Source organism: Cryptomeria japonica, chromosome 1, assembly GCF_030272615.1.
Source record: "Cryptomeria japonica chromosome 1, Sugi_1.0, whole genome shotgun sequence".
Taxonomy (NCBI): Eukaryota; Viridiplantae; Streptophyta; class Pinopsida; order Cupressales; family Cupressaceae; genus Cryptomeria; species Cryptomeria japonica.
The window spans coordinates 594,368,731-594,386,821 of NC_081405.1; the positions used below are offsets into that span (position 1 = coordinate 594,368,731).

The 18,091-nt window shown below is 35.6% G+C and overlaps 1 protein-coding gene across 1 annotated transcript; it reads right to left on the reverse strand.

The window, feature by feature from the left end:
* Positions 1 to 8,387: 8,387 nt before the first annotated feature.
* LOC131028927 (guard cell S-type anion channel SLAC1-like) lies at positions 8,388 to 10,029 on the reverse strand. The gene is made up of 4 exons (XM_057959304.1): positions 9,889 to 10,029; positions 9,761 to 9,845; positions 9,186 to 9,505; positions 8,388 to 9,089 (listed from the first exon to the last, which is right to left on the reverse strand). Exons 1-4 carry the CDS (start codon positions 10,027 to 10,029, stop codon positions 8,388 to 8,390), a joined length of 1,248 nt encoding a protein of 415 aa, XP_057815287.1.
* Between the last annotated feature and the right edge of the window lie 8,062 nt (positions 10,030 to 18,091).

The window sequence follows — 18,091 nt, forward strand, 5'->3', positions numbered from 1 at the left end:
AAACTAAACAAAAAAACAATACAAATTAGATTAAGTAGTTTTCAATTCCCATTCATTCTGAATACATACTTCAATGCTTTCTCTCTTCAGTTATGAGAATTATAACATACCTCTATTCTCTTCTAACTATTAGATATCTATTGAGACTTCCACTCAAAAAGGCGATGCCATCAAATGGAGGAGAAAGAAAACCAATAGAACTTACTATGCAAAGAATAGAGGGAATATCTCCAACAAATGCCAATTGAAGCATCGTGCACAACAAACATCTAATAGTAACTCATAAATTCTATTACAAATAGAAAGCAATGGCCTTGAGCAAAGTAATGTGCCTGAAACACATTCTACTTCTCTTGAACTTGCCCCAAAGACACCTTCATTCCTACATGCATTATCTAACTTTTGAAAAATAATTGATATGTTCGAGGTCATGGAGGCATGTACCATTTGTAAATAAAGCTATGTGGGCATGGCTATTAAAAATATCAACCACGCAATAATATGCATGAGATGTTCTACTGAAATGGGATTTCAACATTTCTCATTATCATACAATATGGACCGAGGTGAGAAACCTTCTATTTTAAAGCATCTTTCTCAAGTAGAAGAAATGATCATAGCAAGGATTGCCCATATTTTGCAAGTTACACATGCAAGAGGAGGAAAATATAAGTATTCTGGTCACACAATTAACTTCCCACAAGATATTTCAGAAATTGCATTATCATTGCTTCGCAAAATTCAGCATTTAGAAATCCTTATTATCTATAGAACTAATCTACAAGAACTATCTTATGACTATTACGTGAATAGATTTCATGTCATGAATGCATTATTTTACAAAATAAAGCATGACCAATACTATAAAGATATTGTCATTGATTTAGTTGCATCCCAACTATTACCAGAGCACAACACTGACATTTCAGACCTTTTGCATTCAACACCTTCACCTCAAGAAGAACATGTACAAGAAATTTTTGATGTCCCCAACATCAACAATGAAGAAGAAATAATAGAAAACTCTTCTTCATTGAGTCCACAACTTCCATCCTCAATACCTCAACTTGATACAATCAAAACAATCCTACATCTAGATAATACCAACAACAATGTTGTCCCCTAGCCACAAATTAGTACATCACCTATCAATGAGTACAATATAGAAGGCCTACTTTTAATGGCATTCGCCACACTGTTTCCTAATGGAATGGCTTTGCCACTTCAAGATAGAACAAGGCATGTACATTTGCATGAATATGCTTTGCACTTGATCAAATATTCTGATCAAAGATTTGGCCAGCATGTCCATTTTAGATATTTATCTATAATCTTATGATGAGACATAGATCTCAACAATCAGCTGTTGTTTTCATAAAAAAAAATTTAGAAGATTATCTTCTACTGAATCTTCATGCTCTAAGAGAATACTTATAGAACACACCATCAAATGAATTACCAAATCATATCATGCGATATGCTGCCTCCTTGTGCAGAACACGTGCATTTTGGAGCAAATCTAATAGAGACCTTACAACAATGATAGAACAGTTAGGTGCACCTATGCTATTCTTTACTCTAAGCTCAACTGATACAAAATAGCCTGACCTGCATAAGTTGTTCCAAAAAACACAGTCAACTTTTGTGCACCACAACAGAAGGCAGTCTATTAACAATTTAGTCAATAACCCACATATAAAACCTTTATACTTGAACTTAAGATTTCAGATCTTTCGTGATGAAGTCATTGTCAAACAGTTGCATGCCACTGACCACTAGTAGAGATACGAATGGCAACATCGAGGCTCTGCCCATATTCATGGCTTTCTTTGGTTGCCACAAGCACCTAATATTGACAACCTTGATTGGTCAGGCCATGAAAGTATCCGATCAGTTAAGAACTTCTTTGACCAGTACATCATAGCATGGAATCCACGCACTGAAGTGGATCGCTTAAACAAGCAGTATATAACTGCAATTTCAGATCCATGTCTTTCAGATACAAATATCATATCCAGATTTGAGCCTTGCATTGATTACACTAAATTAGTGAATGTTGTTCAACAACATACAAAGTGTTCAGAGTATACCTGCATGAGAAAAAAAACTCAACACTTGAATGTCAGTACAAAGCACCTTGGCCTGAACAACATGAATCATCATTGACTTTAGACCACAATAATAACCCGTCATACAAGCCAACAAGGAATGATAGTCACCTCAATATTCACAACCCAACAATGCTCGCCATATGGAGGGCTAATGTTGATTGTCTTGCAGTATGCTCCAAAAAGGTAGTTCTACAATATATCTCAAAATATGCATCCAAAACTAAACATAAATCAGAAAGCTATACTGACATGTTAAAACGAATTGTTGGATCAACAAATTTAGAAGATAAAATTCTATTATCATATCAGAGATTCATGATGGGAATTATTGCTGATAGGGACATTAGCGCTCAAGAAACTTGCCACATGCTACTTAAACTCCGCGTGATCTCTTGCACACGTCAGTTTGTGACCCTCAATGTTGGGAAAAAAATCTTCCAACGTATAATAAATTATGATGAAGGTTCACAGACATCCATTTCTTTCATTTCTAATTACATGAAAAGACCATCAAAGTTAGCAAACCTTACTTTACTCCATTCAGCTTAGCAATATACTTACTTTAAAGAACAAAAATCATCTAAATGGATAAGAAGAAAGGTACCAACAATTGTAAATGTCTACCCGTAGTATAAATCTTTACCTTCAGAAGATGACAACACTTTTGAAAGTTTTTGTTGGAGTGAATTACTTTTGTTCAAACCATTCTGCAGCATCCCTGTACACAATGGTACCTCAACTGATGAAGTTATAATAAATTGGAAACATCTTCAAAGTACACATTACATCCATTGGCATGTAACTGGCATTGAAGAACACATGACCATAGAGAGTAGTGAAGACCTACAGTCACAAGATATTCCACAATCTACTGCTCAAGACCTCTACGAATGAGAGTTCTTGTAAAAAATGGGAGCATCAATCAGCTTTGACATTTCTACTCTTCAAATGCTTGGCAAACATGACTTTGATCTTCAATTTAATTGGAGTGCTTCCATACCTAATGAAATGCTGCATACAAAAGCATCTCAATTCATGTCAACGGAGAAAAGCCAATCAGCCCACACCCTAGCCAACATACATTCAAACACACTAGCTAACTTTGAGCTTGCAGCAAACCAAAATACTACACTTGATATTATAAATATCCATGCTGCACAAATTTTGAATTCCTCACCATTATGATTAATTATTCAAGGAAAAATAGGTACTAGAAAGTCATTTCTTATTGACTGTATACGTAAACAGTTAAATTCCCATTTAGATCCTGCGCAATACCTATTGCTTGTACTAGCACCAACAGGTGTATGCGCATATAATATCCAGGCTACCACAATCCATGTTGCCCTCCGTATACCTATTTAAGAATACAAACCCTTAATAGGCCATTCGCTATTAATGTTTCAAGAGAAATGCAAACATTTACGCTATATTTTGATAGATGAAATGAGCTTTGTTGGTCCTCAATTACTAATGAAGATTGATAAGAGATTGCGAGAAGCTTTCCCCACCAAATAACATGAATCATTTGCAACACTCTCAATCATCTTGGTTGGTGATCTTGCACAACTTTCCCTAGTTATGGATAAACCATTATATGCATCCCACTCAACAACACTGTCTTTATGGCACACCTTCAATAATATTGTTACCTTGGATGTTTCATTTCGACAACAAGGTACAAGCCCCTCCCAGATGCAGTTCAGTGAAATGTTGCTTAATATACATAACACAACACCACTGCAAATAGACTGGGAAAGCCTATAGATGCAGTCAACCCATGCTTTGACACTTGATCAAAACAACCACTTCAACCAATAAAAGCATTTGTTTGCAACAAATGCAGCTTCAACCGCACACAACATTAAAATGTTGAAACAATTGCACTCACCCATTGCACATGCAACGATATTCATTGCACATTAGAAAGACAGACAAACACACCAAGAAGAAAAACTATCATTTGAAATCCTTCTTTCTATAGACCATGAAGTAATGGTTATTGCAAATTTTTGGATAGAAGTCAGCCTTGTCAATGGTGCTTTGGGTCAAATCAAAATGATTGTCTACAATGCAGGTTCTAAGCCACCCGATCTGCCAAAATATATGGTGGTCCTCTTCCAACATTATACTAGCCCATCATGGGATCTAGCAAATCCAAAACATGTTCCCATAACGCCAATTACTAGGGGAAACCACACACAAATTCCATTAACAATGGCATGGGGTATTACTATTCACAAAACACAAGGTCTGGCACTAGACTTTCCAACAGCTCACATTGGCAAAATAGAGAAACAAGGCCTTACATTTACAATGCTTTCCAGAGTGAAATCAATTAACCACCTACAGATTCACCCGACTTTCACTTACGAAAGGTAGTCAAGGTTGAAAGGTGTTGCATCAACCATACTAAGGAAAAAAGAAGAAGCTCGTTTGTTGAACCTTTCCCAGATCACAAAAGAAAATTACTTGTAACACAAACTTAAACAGGTACTCCAAATACAACTTCATTACAATTTTACATACTATATATTTTCTATCAATTATTTCAAGACATTACAATATTCACTCTTTGCAAGATCAACATCAGATGTAACCAATATTAGATTCAATTAAAATTGAACGAGGTTGTTGGATGTGAAAACTCTGATACAATAGGTACACATCTGCCATCCACTATTTTCTCAGCTATTTGAGTTCCTTGCAAATATGCTTCTTCTTATAGTTACCAAACTTTTTTTCTCTTCTTGTACTTGCAAGTCTTCTTTTACTTGTCAGGTATCAAATAATAAACTAGCTCAACAAATAGAACCTACAAGGGTATGCAAATAACTGTAACTTTTACAATCAATGATGCCAACTTTTGTTTCTACTGTCTCTATACTTTACAGATTGCAGAACCACTACCAAATATTTTTTTTTGAATTTAAAATACTTTAACTTTTCTGATACAATGTTATTTATCATAGGTATCAAATGGCAGGCAACGAAGCAACCTACAAAACAAAACAAGCACATTAACCAAATACAACACCAGTAAAAAATGTAAGTACCTCCAATTAATATTATTTATATTCTAAACTATTACATACATTTTCAATTTCATAATACACTTTATTACTCACAAGAAAATCTTCATACAATTAAAATTTCCTAATACAATTTATTTCTCACGGGTTTAAGATGATATACATCAAATGGATATACATGTCCACAATACAATCTATTTAGAATAAGTTCTCTTTGTGGTCAACTTCTTATCTTGGGAACAACTATAAACATTGATTGGTTTTGTATAGTGCCAATACTATATACTATATATCAATAAAATTACTCAATTTGACTTTAATTACATTCTCTCATTATGATGTATTAACATTTCCAGGTTGCCACTGCTTTTACATTTAAGCTTTCACTAGTGATCAACATCCAACACTCTAATGTCATTGCTTTGAAGGTATGTATCCTGTATAAATATGTTTATAAATACAAATTCAATGGCAAAATAACAGCCACTTTATAGGGTTGAACATCATTTAAATTTGTTTACAGGTTACAAGTGCTTGCCCTTTCAAAACCAGACATATAGTTATCGTCTAACCGTAATTGCTTTTCATTGCCATCATCTTTGGTACTCTACAAGGTAAATGCATATGTTTTTTTTATTATTTGCAAACTAAACTGCTTTCTCCTTTAATAGGATTAGATTGTAGTTCATGAGTCCGTATTCCTTTCAAGGCCTTTCATTGTCACTGTTACTTAATGCCATTAATTTGCAAGGTTGTTGCATATTGCTAAGATTTTCTATGGTTTGCCACTTTCTCACCGTCAACCCTTTGACTTTGCAAGCTAAATTACTTTGTGTTTTATTAGTGTGTAGGAGTGTAGTACTATAAAATATGTAAATTTTCCAATGTAATAACTGTATCATGAACATAAAGTTTTGTAATTAGGCAAAATAGAGTGCTCGTTTCTTGATTTCCTCCAAAGTGAAGTACTAATACAATTTATCTCTCACAGGTTTTAGATCATATACATCAAATGCACATCAACAAAAGGTTGTATAACATGTTACTGTTACCAGCATGGGGGATGGATGGTGGATAACAAAATTTTCCTGGGTCCAACAAATACTATTGGTTGGGATTAATATAGTCTACAATACAAACCATTTATAATAAGTACTCTTTATAGTACTTTAATTCTGTTGTAAAAAATACTCTTCATGGCAATTTCTTTCTGTACATCATGCTGCATTCAGCAGCATAGGGATGATGGGTGGACAACTTTTTCTATTGGGAACAACTATAACCATTGGTTGGGTTTTGTACAGTGCCAATACGATATACTATATATTAAAAAAAAAAATTAGTTTCAATTTTATTACATTCTCTCGTTATGATGCTCCCATAAAAAACCTTCTCGTAATTTTATAAATCCTTTACAATCAAACAAATTACAAGTCCTTTACAATCAGACCTATCGGCCCCTGCTGCAGGCACTCCCCATGCAACTGCTAGTTTTATTTTACTTATTGCTTTATTGACCATAATTTTTTATTCTTTCACCGGCGGCTCTGTTTTCCTGCATGTACAGCGCCAACGTTGTCGCCCAAAATGTTGAAAAAGGTTGTCCAATTTGTTTAGGAGCTTCTCTTTTGTCCTTGAATGCATTCAGATATTCCCGTTCACACTCGGAAGTCAAATTTTGTGTTCACATCAGGCAAATTTTTTTGTATAGGTCTTAAGACATATTTTGTTGGCATTAATTTCTCCCATCCACATACGTAGAGGCTCCATATTGTCAAACTAAACATTGAATGTAGAAGTCTCCATATCTGCCCAACATTTAAATCAGAAACTTCTAGCATGACTTCCTATTCATAGTCAATGCATGTGCTTGACTGCGTTGCATCTAGACAGTTCCAAGACCTTTATAAATAAGAGGCTGTAACAGGCTGTGGAAACAGTCAAATGTAATGGTATTTAGTTTTTTTATGAAGAGCTGTAGCTCTGTCACAGATGTAACGTGTATTTCCAGTGAATATAAACATAGTTTGTTGTCTTCTGATCTTCAGATTTTAATAAATTCCTGTATTACACACCAAAAGTTTCCTCCTTCTGCTTTTACAATAGATTTTGACCTCATGTAGCAAAGATGAACCGAGAATATGTATTGTGCAGAGAGGATAAAGAAAACGTAATTCTAGACAAGTCCATAATGATGCGGCGCTGGTCGACAGGTCTTGTGATCCACTACGCTATATTTTATTTCACTAAACGAAACTTACCAGAAAACGATGTGAATTGACGTCCTAAGACAATTTCATGGATTCAACTGTCCTTTGCTTATTTCTCCCATGGAGTAAACATATGCTCAAAGTTTATTAAGGGAGAGGAAATTATAAATGAAGTCTATTGAAAATGGGAGTAGCTAAAAATGGTTTAAACGGTATATTTTGTGTTTTGATTTGTTCATACGATTTATCTGAAATAATACTAATTTTTGAAAAAAAAATCACTTATTAATGTGATTTCTGATGAATAACATAAACATTTCAAAAATCAAAATGAAATCTCATAAACAAGTGCCGTAAGTCAAAATATCAATTCTCCTCAAACTTAAAGGGATGTGATTAACAAGAAAGTATCAGACCAAACAGATCTAATCAGCGACCTTATTTTAATTTTGATAATTTTTTCTAGTAGCACAGTCCATTAAAGAACTCATGCTTGTTAATGTTCATGTTATTATACAAATCGACTGTACATTTAAGTCTGGGAGAAGCATGAATCACGAGATCTTTTAGCTAGCAACAAAGTTTTCTTGCGCTCCTCCGCGCAGGGGATTATAAGGGTATCATTAGGGAAGAGGTTATCTCTTGCCACAACTATACTACCAATAGTAAGAACGACAAGAATTAGTACCACTATTATGGAGACACAAGTGAGAACGTAAGCCAAAGTCCGAGCAATTGGGTGCTTCACTTCCTCTGCATATTTGAGTGTGGCCACGGATGTTGTTGTCATGGGATATGCAAATGACCATCATATTACTGAAAATCTCCTAATGCTGTCAAGGAAGAAATCCACTCTCACTACCTGTCAAGTGAGAGGAAAGTGATTTCAACAATGCTAGTCTTTCAATTTATCAATTTTCAGAAATATAATTCTGCCAAGGATTAATATTTTTACTAACCAAGGCCAAGTAGAAGAAAAGTGAGAGAAAAAGGAGCATCCTCGAGAAGGAGTCGAATGATCCTGATACTGCTTCTCACGGCACGCTTGCCGAGCTCGGAGCTGCAATAAACAGAAAGAAAACCGGGGATATCTTTCTCGACAAATCTACGTCTGATGGGAGTCTCTGGTAAAGCGTGATGAACACAACCGCATAGTGAATTAATCCAACAGTCAAGAAAAACATTGCAGTTTCTCTCCATCCTACTTTTGTTGCCAGACGGGCTATCACGAAGTTCTCGATTGTGGCTAAATAGGTGGAAGGGTTTGCGACTCGAGCTAGAGACAACTTCCCTTTGGTGAACCACTGGCCGGAGATTTTGAGCTCTAAGATAGAGAAGGGAACTATAAATATACAGAAAAGGAGAGGGTGCACTTTATCTGGAGCTATACTGGAAGGAAGCCCTAGCCTTAACAACACAGCTGCTATCCACGGTACAAAGAAGTAGTTCACCCTTACACGATCGAAATACTCCATGCGAACAGTCTCGAAATGAAACAAACATTTTAAAAGGTATGACCCAGATATCAGAACAAAACTTAATAAAGCAACAAACCACAGCCCAGACGTGAAATGAGCAGGTAGATTGAGAGGAATATGAATGACTGATGAAAAGCTCTCCTCTAGAGTTTTCCAAAGAACAGTTTGACTGCAAAGACCAAGGCATATATGAAAATGGCCAGAATGAATTCGCTGTAGAATTGGTAATTTGTTCGGTCTTATGGAACCCACTTGCTCCTGTTTATTCCAAACAAGGAAGGAGAAAACTGCATCAAATAAAGAGATGAAGCTTCGTTTAATAACATAAAATGGAGTAAAGGGCAGACAACTTACCTGCTGGGTCGGTAATCTCTCTGAGGAAGGCAGCTCTATCGTAATAATTTTGTCATTGGGCGAGGACGGCCGGCTAAAGAATCTTCCTCTTTCCTGAAATGAAATTCTACGTACCTTATTACTCAAATTTTCATCATCATAAATCTCATTCGCGGGATTTTCGAATGATCTCTGGCCAGTAACTATATCTGAAAAGCATACTGAAGAGATCAAAGATTCTGGAAAACCTTGACATTGAGCATAATCAATAGCAACGTCCTGTTGCTCCACACTATTATCTTTTACATATAATGAATTCATCCCCTTATTTTGAAAATCACCTGCAATTACATTTGAGCAGCACTGTAAATGTCCAGGACAATCCATGGCAAATTCTAACCAAGCAGCTTAAAGTTATTAAGTTGCAGTGAATTGTGGAATCAAGAATGGAGCTTCAAGACAACTTGTTTTTTCGCACCGATTTGCTCTTATAAGAGTTATGTTGTAATTTTGTACTGACTTTGGCGAGAAAATTAAGGGATGATTTCTGATGACTTTGATGAGAAAAATGACAGATAAATTTCCACGTGCGTAACGTTCGTCGATATTTCTTGATTTGAATCTGTAGAATTTGTTCTGATAAGTCCGTCCGTGCATTATCAGAAAGCCCTTCCTACCACGCTGCGAAAGAAAACAGGAGTCTTGACTATTATTAGTGAAATACATATATTAACAGTGTCTGTGTATATTTGTTTGACCCATGCTCGGCTTCATTTATATTTCTGGAATCGAAAATCCCGTACAGAGCAGCGTAGAGAAGATTCTGAGCAATCACATGGTAACCTGAATACTTCATAAGCGTCATTCTCTGTATTGCTGAAGAATTTCTTTCCCCGTGAAAAATGAAAACGTGAGCATCTTGACTATTACGACATTCGTACTAAGTTACGTGAGCATCTTGACTATTACGAGATTCATACTAAGTTACGTGAGCATCTTGACTATTACAAGATTAATGCTATTAGTCTGTCATTAAACCATTTTTAGGTGCAGCTTCTAGGTGTCAAAAAAATTTGCCACAGCTTTTTAGGCAATGAAGATTTTTTTCATTACTGGCAGACAATATTGTTATGATTCCATTAAAAAATATTCCCAGATATGATTATTATTATTCAAAAATAATCTTTTCACTGTTAGCAATCTCCTTTTGCTACTGGAAGATAAGATTGTTATTTGTTATCATATAATGTCCTTCATTTGAAATATAATTTAATTATAAATAATAATAAAATAAAAATATAAAAGAATAAAAATAAATATTAAATTAAAATATTAAAGATTGAATAAAATATAATTAAATTTTGATTAAAGTTAATGAATGGTCAAAAGGCATGAAATGATAAGTTGTGATGTTCCCAAATATGAGGTGGAAAAGGGAGAAGATAACTCATTTGAAGAAGGGATAATTTGGGAATCAAAAGTGCAGATCTAATTGTGAAAGGTTGTGTCCCTTTCAAAGGGTAGAAATAATGAAGAGTTGCACTCTTTCAAAGGGTGCTAATGGTGAAAGGGTGTGTCTCTTGCCAAAGGGCATACATGATGAAGAGGTGTGACCTCTCCCTCACATTGAGAGATATAAAGGAAAATGAATCGAGAATTATTAAATATATTTGGTACTCATCCCAAGGAAGGGATCATAAGGGGAACAATAATATTTAATTGTTGGCAAGCATCCTATAACAAGAAGTTGGTATGCTATAACTTGTCTATGAATCAATACTAATTTACAAAATAGTATTTTTGAATGCTATTAGAAATAAGGGGTTAATGCATGGTTTGTGATGTACATTGTTACATTTGTATTTGTTATAAAGAGTGAAATCATATTTATAATTAATTTCAATTGTATGCATTAAAATTTATAATACATAATGAAATTAATATATTAATGCTCTAGTCCTTAGTCTTTCACTATTGCCTACGTAGGGATACGGGGTTTGTGTAGGGAGAAGCGATGTAATTTTGCCACAAGATAGGAAAGTCCCAAGATAGGGTAATGACATATTTCAAAAGCCTTGAGGGAAAATCTTGAGATGGGCATGGATAGGTGTTCTTGAAACCTTGAGGGAGCCTAATTGTAGACAATTTCCAAGCACCCTAGCACAGTTGTTCCGCTATCCTTCTTCAGGGTTAGGGAAGAATTGAAGCCAAACCCCTTAAAATAGTAATTATTAATTTAATTATGAGGAATTAGATGTTTTCTAATCTCAATAACTTAGTTCTTATATTAGGCCTCATTAGCAAAAATTCACCAATTACAATTTAGGAACACCGACTCCAAAGTTAAGAATTATCCACTCCTTGCAAATTCACAAAAATGAAAATTTTAGAGGATTACTCTATTTCCATACAAAACATCTAGTATAATACAACTCTTCGAATTATTTAGATTTTAAAAAGTGACAAATTTTTATTTCTTGTCTCTGCTTTGCAAGTTTTCACAACAACAAAATCGTTAATCATTGTTTGGTCATAAATCTCCTCTTGTTGTCAAAGCCTCACTCTATTTATAACAAACATTTGATCATGAAATAAAAAATAATGACACTAATCAAGAGTGATTTAATTGACTTCTTCAAAAATGTTCTGCTTTATTTTAAAATTTCATATCACATGTTCCTCTGATCATATCATCTCTCACCACGTACTGCACTCATGTATATTTTCAAAACAATCTCTCCATTCACTTATCATTCAACCCTTTTTCACACCAAATAACAATAATTTGTCAAAGTAAAGTTCAACTATTAAAAGTGACCTTGCAAAATCTCCCAGTTTATGCTCTCATCCTTTTCAAAATCCCTTCTAAATATGCTGAAGCAATTGAAAATATTCAGATGAAGTTTCTTTGGTTTGGAGTTGAAGGAAAAAAGAGAATGCCTATGGTGGCATGGGATTCTGTTTGTAAACCTAAAAAATGGGATGGTCTCAATCTAAGGAGTATTTTATGGAAAAAGAAGTACCTTCAAAATATTGGTTCAATTCAGAGATTTCTTGCATCTAATGAAATTCCTTCAGGATCAACTCTATGGAACTTGAATATTCATGTGAAGACTATTGTTAACGTTGGAGTTGGATGGAATCTGGGGTTTGATAGGTGAATTAAATTTTGGGAGGATAGCTAGATTGGTCATGTATCACTTTACAATCATACAACTTACACCAAATACATGGAAAGGTGCAAAGTTAGACTTAGAATTTTGGTGGTTGACTAGTTTGAAGATAATAAGTGGGTTAAATTGTCTAAAGTTAATGATGAGTTGCAACCCCTCCAAATATCACTTAAATCCTATATTCTTAATCTATCTATGGAAGATCGAATTTTTTGGAAGAGATTCTCTTTTGGGGAATTTTCAGTCACCTCAGTCTTGGGTCTTCAATTTGAGAATCATACTCCCCCCTTGGGCTGGTGTTTGATCTAAATTTCTCATTCCAAAAAATAATATATTGTTCTAGATTACCAATATCACCAATATCTGGTCTTTGAAATCGAGGATAAATCAAGGATAGGAAGATTCATATTTTGGAATTTGTAATTTGTAATACATTGTTCAACTCAAAATATTTGGGGTTTTGTATTTTCCTTGCTTATTTCTATCATGCCATTTCCCATCTTCCTCAATCCTTGTTGGACCAATACTTATAGTATTACTCATGCCATCATATCCAAAAGGTATAAGGTATGTGGTAAAATTGTAAAAGCAATCTTTGAACCTTGAAAGTCTTCTACCCTATTTCCCTTACTCTTTTTCTTCTAGGATTAGGCACACCACATTAATGATCCGTAACCAATTTCTCGAATCATAGACTTTTGGAGTTTCATATTTTCTTTATCCATTTCCTTTACCTTTTTGTTCACATTATTTAATGGGTATCATATTTACTATAACCTTGATCCTACTTCTACATTTTAAAATAATAAGAATGAAAGATTGAAACTATATCAACTAGTTGATAGAAAATAATAAGGAGCCCATTGAAAACAACTCAAATTGCCAATAGAAAGAACAGAAACCAGTTTTTGTATAAGGCTGTTAACACACCTGTAGAATGCAATCATGTAATTTTGAAAAAAAGGTAAGATAGATTTATATAAAAAAGAAAAGTTTGGAGAAATGAGGGATAAAATAAGGATGTAGCTATAATTTCTTGTAAACAAGAGAAAAATATGGTAGATCTTTTGCAACTGAAAAGAATTGCTCTAAACCTTATGCTTTAATAGATGTCAATACATTCTTCCAAAGCTCCCATTTTGACATAGGCTAGGAGGATGCTGAAAAAGGTTGCAGAGTTCCGAAAGCCTTTTAAAAAAATCGATTTTATCAATAATTTGCAATTAGGGCCTTCCATGAGAAAACGCTTCTTTGAGGCATTTTTTCTAACTGTTCACGTGCTCTATGCTTCCATTTTATGCATATCCTAAAATCATTGTGTTCCATGAAATAACATCTCTTTGAGGCATTTTGTCAAACAATTCATGTGCTTTGCCTATGCTTCCACATTTTGTAAACATATATACCGGAGCATTTTCAACTATAAAATTTGAAGGTGCTGCAAAGGCGACAGAAAAGTAGCTTTACATTTTCCAATTGCATTTGCTTGAAAGTTTCTGAAGCCCTTTCAACAAATTCATTTTTGCTTATATCCTGCTCTATCACGACATCATTGTGCGAAGCTCTCATTTTAGCACAGGTTAGAAGTATGTTATAAAATGTTGTAAAATGTATGTAGATGCACTTGCAGTGGAAGCCAAATTACTCCCGACGAAGGCTAGACTGATTTTAATGCATTGACATGATAGGCTATGGTGCAGAAGAAAGTCAATCGACTCGACAGGTGATGGAGCGATGCATTTTGGTGATGTAAACAGCATAGAAAGAGCCAATCGTGTTGAGTAAAAATGGGCGGGTGCGATATATCCTATCATCTTGCATTGCTTCTCTGCAATTTCTAATCGTCGTTGTGAAAAAATGCCTTCGGCGTAATAATAAATATGTATATTATCTTGTTAAATTTATCAAAGTGAATGATATTTAAATATAATTCATTTATAAAAAATTCTTTTGGTGTACTTATTTCTATAGTATTATAACAATAGCATTTGTTATGTTGTCTACCATAAAAGACTATATAACAATTTATGCACTTCTTTATGTAATAATTAGTATAAATATATTATTATGTCGAGGACATTCTTATATGAAGTAAGCCACCTACTTTTTGAAATCAATGGTTCAAATTTGAAGAGAAGGATACAAGACTTGGGACTAATTCTATAGTCTTGTATCCTTCTCAATTTTGAACCATTGATTTCAAAAAGTAGGGGTTCACTATATAAGAATGCCTTAGCATAATTAATTTTTAAAAAAATGAATGTGCATAAAAAAAATGCCTATCTTTTATTATTATCTTCATTTGATGAGAATTAATACTATTTCTTTTATTAGGATATTTTATCTTTTTTATATGTTAACAAAAAGAAAAAGAAAAAATATATATTTTTATATTAAAGATCGAGGGAGAACAGTACAAAAAGATAGCTGTCATCGCCACATGATAGCAGAAACAAAAACTAAACTAGAGTCCGAGATCACGCCATAGTGCATGACCCAAAAAGGCCAAAAGTAAACAATAGGGAAAATACAAGAGAGACAAGATGCCATCTAGGATAGGATGCCATCAATGGCCTCCACCCAAGTCGTCCATGCCTGCAGTCCTTCCATCCAGACAGTGTTCTTATGGCTCAGGGTATGTGATAGCATTTCAACCTGGGCGTAGGAGGGTTTCCTGTTAGCTCTAACTTCATTGTTCAGCCTCTTGAGCGCCACCTCAAAGGATTAGAGGTTGTCCATGTTGCGTCTCCATTTGTACCCATCTCTCATTTCATAAACGAACATGGTTGCATGCCCGTCTTTCAGAAATCTCGGCAGCTTATTCCTTTCAATATTCATGGTAAGAGTAACCTGCATAGCAATTTTTAAAAAAGTGAGTCTTCGGAAAGATTCAGTAAGGGCCCTGGTTTGAGCTTCAAACCTCTTAGCATTCCTAATCTTCCATATATACCAGAGGATATTAGCAGATAGAATAAACCAGAAAATATTAGCATCTTTTTTTAAGCCATGAATATAACCAGAGACAACTTCCATCGTGTTTATAAGGTCAAGGATAGAAAAACCAAACATTAACTAGATCTCCCTAGCAATGGAGTAGTCAAAGAAGATATGCCTGCCAGTATCAGGGAGTTTATAGATAGAACAAAGATCAAAAGCATCACAACTCCTTTTTAAAGGGAGCCTATTCAGCAGCAACAACCATTTAAAGCACTTGAGTTTTGGCTCAATCGGACTTTTCCACAGCCTGCCAAAGATTTTCTACCACTGTAGATCAGAGAGGTCAGAGTACCATAACTTATTAGCATGATTGATAATAGAGGAATTAGAGTTCAGCTTAGCATATATATTTTGTGCCTTAATTTTAGACAAAAGAATACCATCAGCCCATTTAAAGGAAAGGAAACCATGCGAGTCCACACAACACTCCTTAGGTAATCCAAGATCCACACAAGCCCGTTTAATCAAATGGTAGGTTCTTTTTTGAGAGGGAGGAAGGTTGAATTTCAAACTGAGTTCTTCCCAAGAAGGAATATTCCCATGCTCCAGAAGATCAACGAAGATTTTAATGCCTTTGCTAGCCCAGGCCCTAGTCGAGCACCCCTATGTGAGAGCTAGAGGCTTGCCTGCATGATGAAGGTTCCACCATATAGATCTCTCACCATGGATAAGGTCATCACTACTGACACTAGTGTTTCCTAAAAATCCTCTAACATGTTCCCAGGCCTTCCAAATAGACCTAAACACACAAGAGCCTTGGACAGAGATAGGGAAATCACCAGAACAACCCTCTCAATGTTGCTTTTGATTAAAACCTTCCAAGGCTCCTGCCCTTCCAAGGCATGGAAGATCCACTTAGCCGCAAGAGCAATACCTTGGGTCCTAAGATCTTTTAACCCAAGGCCACCAAGAGTTTTCTCAGTGTGACACCACTTCCAATTAATAGCATGCAATTTCCTATTACCTTTACCATCTGACCAGAGAAACTATCTAATGGCCTTTTGAATATCGAGGATATGGTAGTTGCTAAACATACAAGTAGAGGAATAGTAGATATTATAAGATGAGAGGATTTTTTGGCAAACTTGAACTCTACCAGCTAGGGAGAGGAATCTATTGTTCCATTTGTTCAGTTTCTTGTCAATTTTCTCTTTAACCCAAAGCCACATATCTTTTAGGGAGGGGGATACAGGAAAAGGGGCACCGAGGTATCTAACAATCTTGGATGGGCCACCCCATTGATACTCATAGTTCTCAAACCAATTTGAAGGATGCTCCTTCCAACTAAGGAATGTCGACTTGGCCTTAGAGATCTGGACTCCCCAGATAGAGCCAAACAGGTGAAGTTTGTGATTAAGGTGATCTATGTTAGTTTTGGTAAGTTCCACAAAGAGGGTTGTGTCATCAACAAATTGAATGTTGATAAGTTCATTGTCATCAGGGAGCCTAACTCTGATTACTTTGGGGGAGAGCAAGCTATCTCTAAGGAGATAGTAAAACACATCTGAGGCAATGATGAATAGGGAAGGGGCCAGAGGGCACCCCTGAAGAATGGAGCGGGAAAGAAAAATAGGAGGTGAGAGGGAGCCATTAACATCAATCTGCATGGAAGCATACTATAGAAGGACTCTAACATAGGAACAAAATTCCCTAGGAAAACCAAAGGATTCAAGCATTAGGAGAATAAAGCCCCATTCCACCCTATCATAGGCTTTTTTGAAGTCTAGGAGAAACATAGTAGCATCTTGCCCAGAAACCTTAGCCCAGTCCATAGCTTCCCAACTGGTGATAAGGTTTTCTAGAATATATCTACCTTTAATGAACTTGGTCTGTGTAGAGCATATGAGCCTAGGAACGATTTTTTCTAGCCTCATAGCAAGCATTTTAGCCAAGATTTTATAGGAGACATTGAGTAGAGTAATGGGCCTCCAATTTTTGATGAGGGCCTTATCCCCATCCTTGGGTATGAGCTTGATAGTGCCCTTGTTGATAGAACCTCCAAGAGAGCCTTTAAGGATAGCCTCATTGTAAACATCTAGAAGGTCAGAGCAGATCCAGTCACTATTAGCTTTGTAAAATTCAATAGGGAGCCCGTCAGGCCCTGGGGCTTTATCGTCATGGAGGGAATTAATTGCACTTTGGATTTCATTAAGGGAGAAATGCCACTTCAGGAGGCAGGCGTCTTCCTTAGAGATCCTTCTGGGGATGATGTCTTGAAACTTGATTCTCAGAGTCTTATCTGCCTCAGACTCCTCTAAGGTGAATAAATTTAGGTAGAAGAGAGAAAAGGCCTCTTTAATCTTATCAAGGTCAGAGATCTCATCATTATCAATGATGATCCTATCAATTGTTTCCCAGCTATGCTTTTGCCTAAGAAGGTTAAAGAAAAACTTGGAGCCTTTGTCACCAAACTGCAGCCAGTGGGTGCGGGCCCTAATCATGGTCCCCTTGATCTTGGTTAGCTGGTGTCGTCTTAGGGCATCCCTTGCACTAGCCACATTAGCAACAAGTTTAGGGTTGGAGGGGTCTTACTGGACTTCACTTTCCATCCGTGAAAGGTTGCTATTGAGGATACTTTCCTCATATCTATAGTCTTTGGCCCTTTTTTGACCAATAGTTTGTAAGAGTTATTGCCAAGAGTTAATATTAAAGTTCCATCTGTCAATATGTGATGTGAGATCCTTGTTACTTTTATTGATCAGTTTGATAATGCTCATGGCAGAGAGAACATTCGTATATTGGAGGAGGTTAGTATTG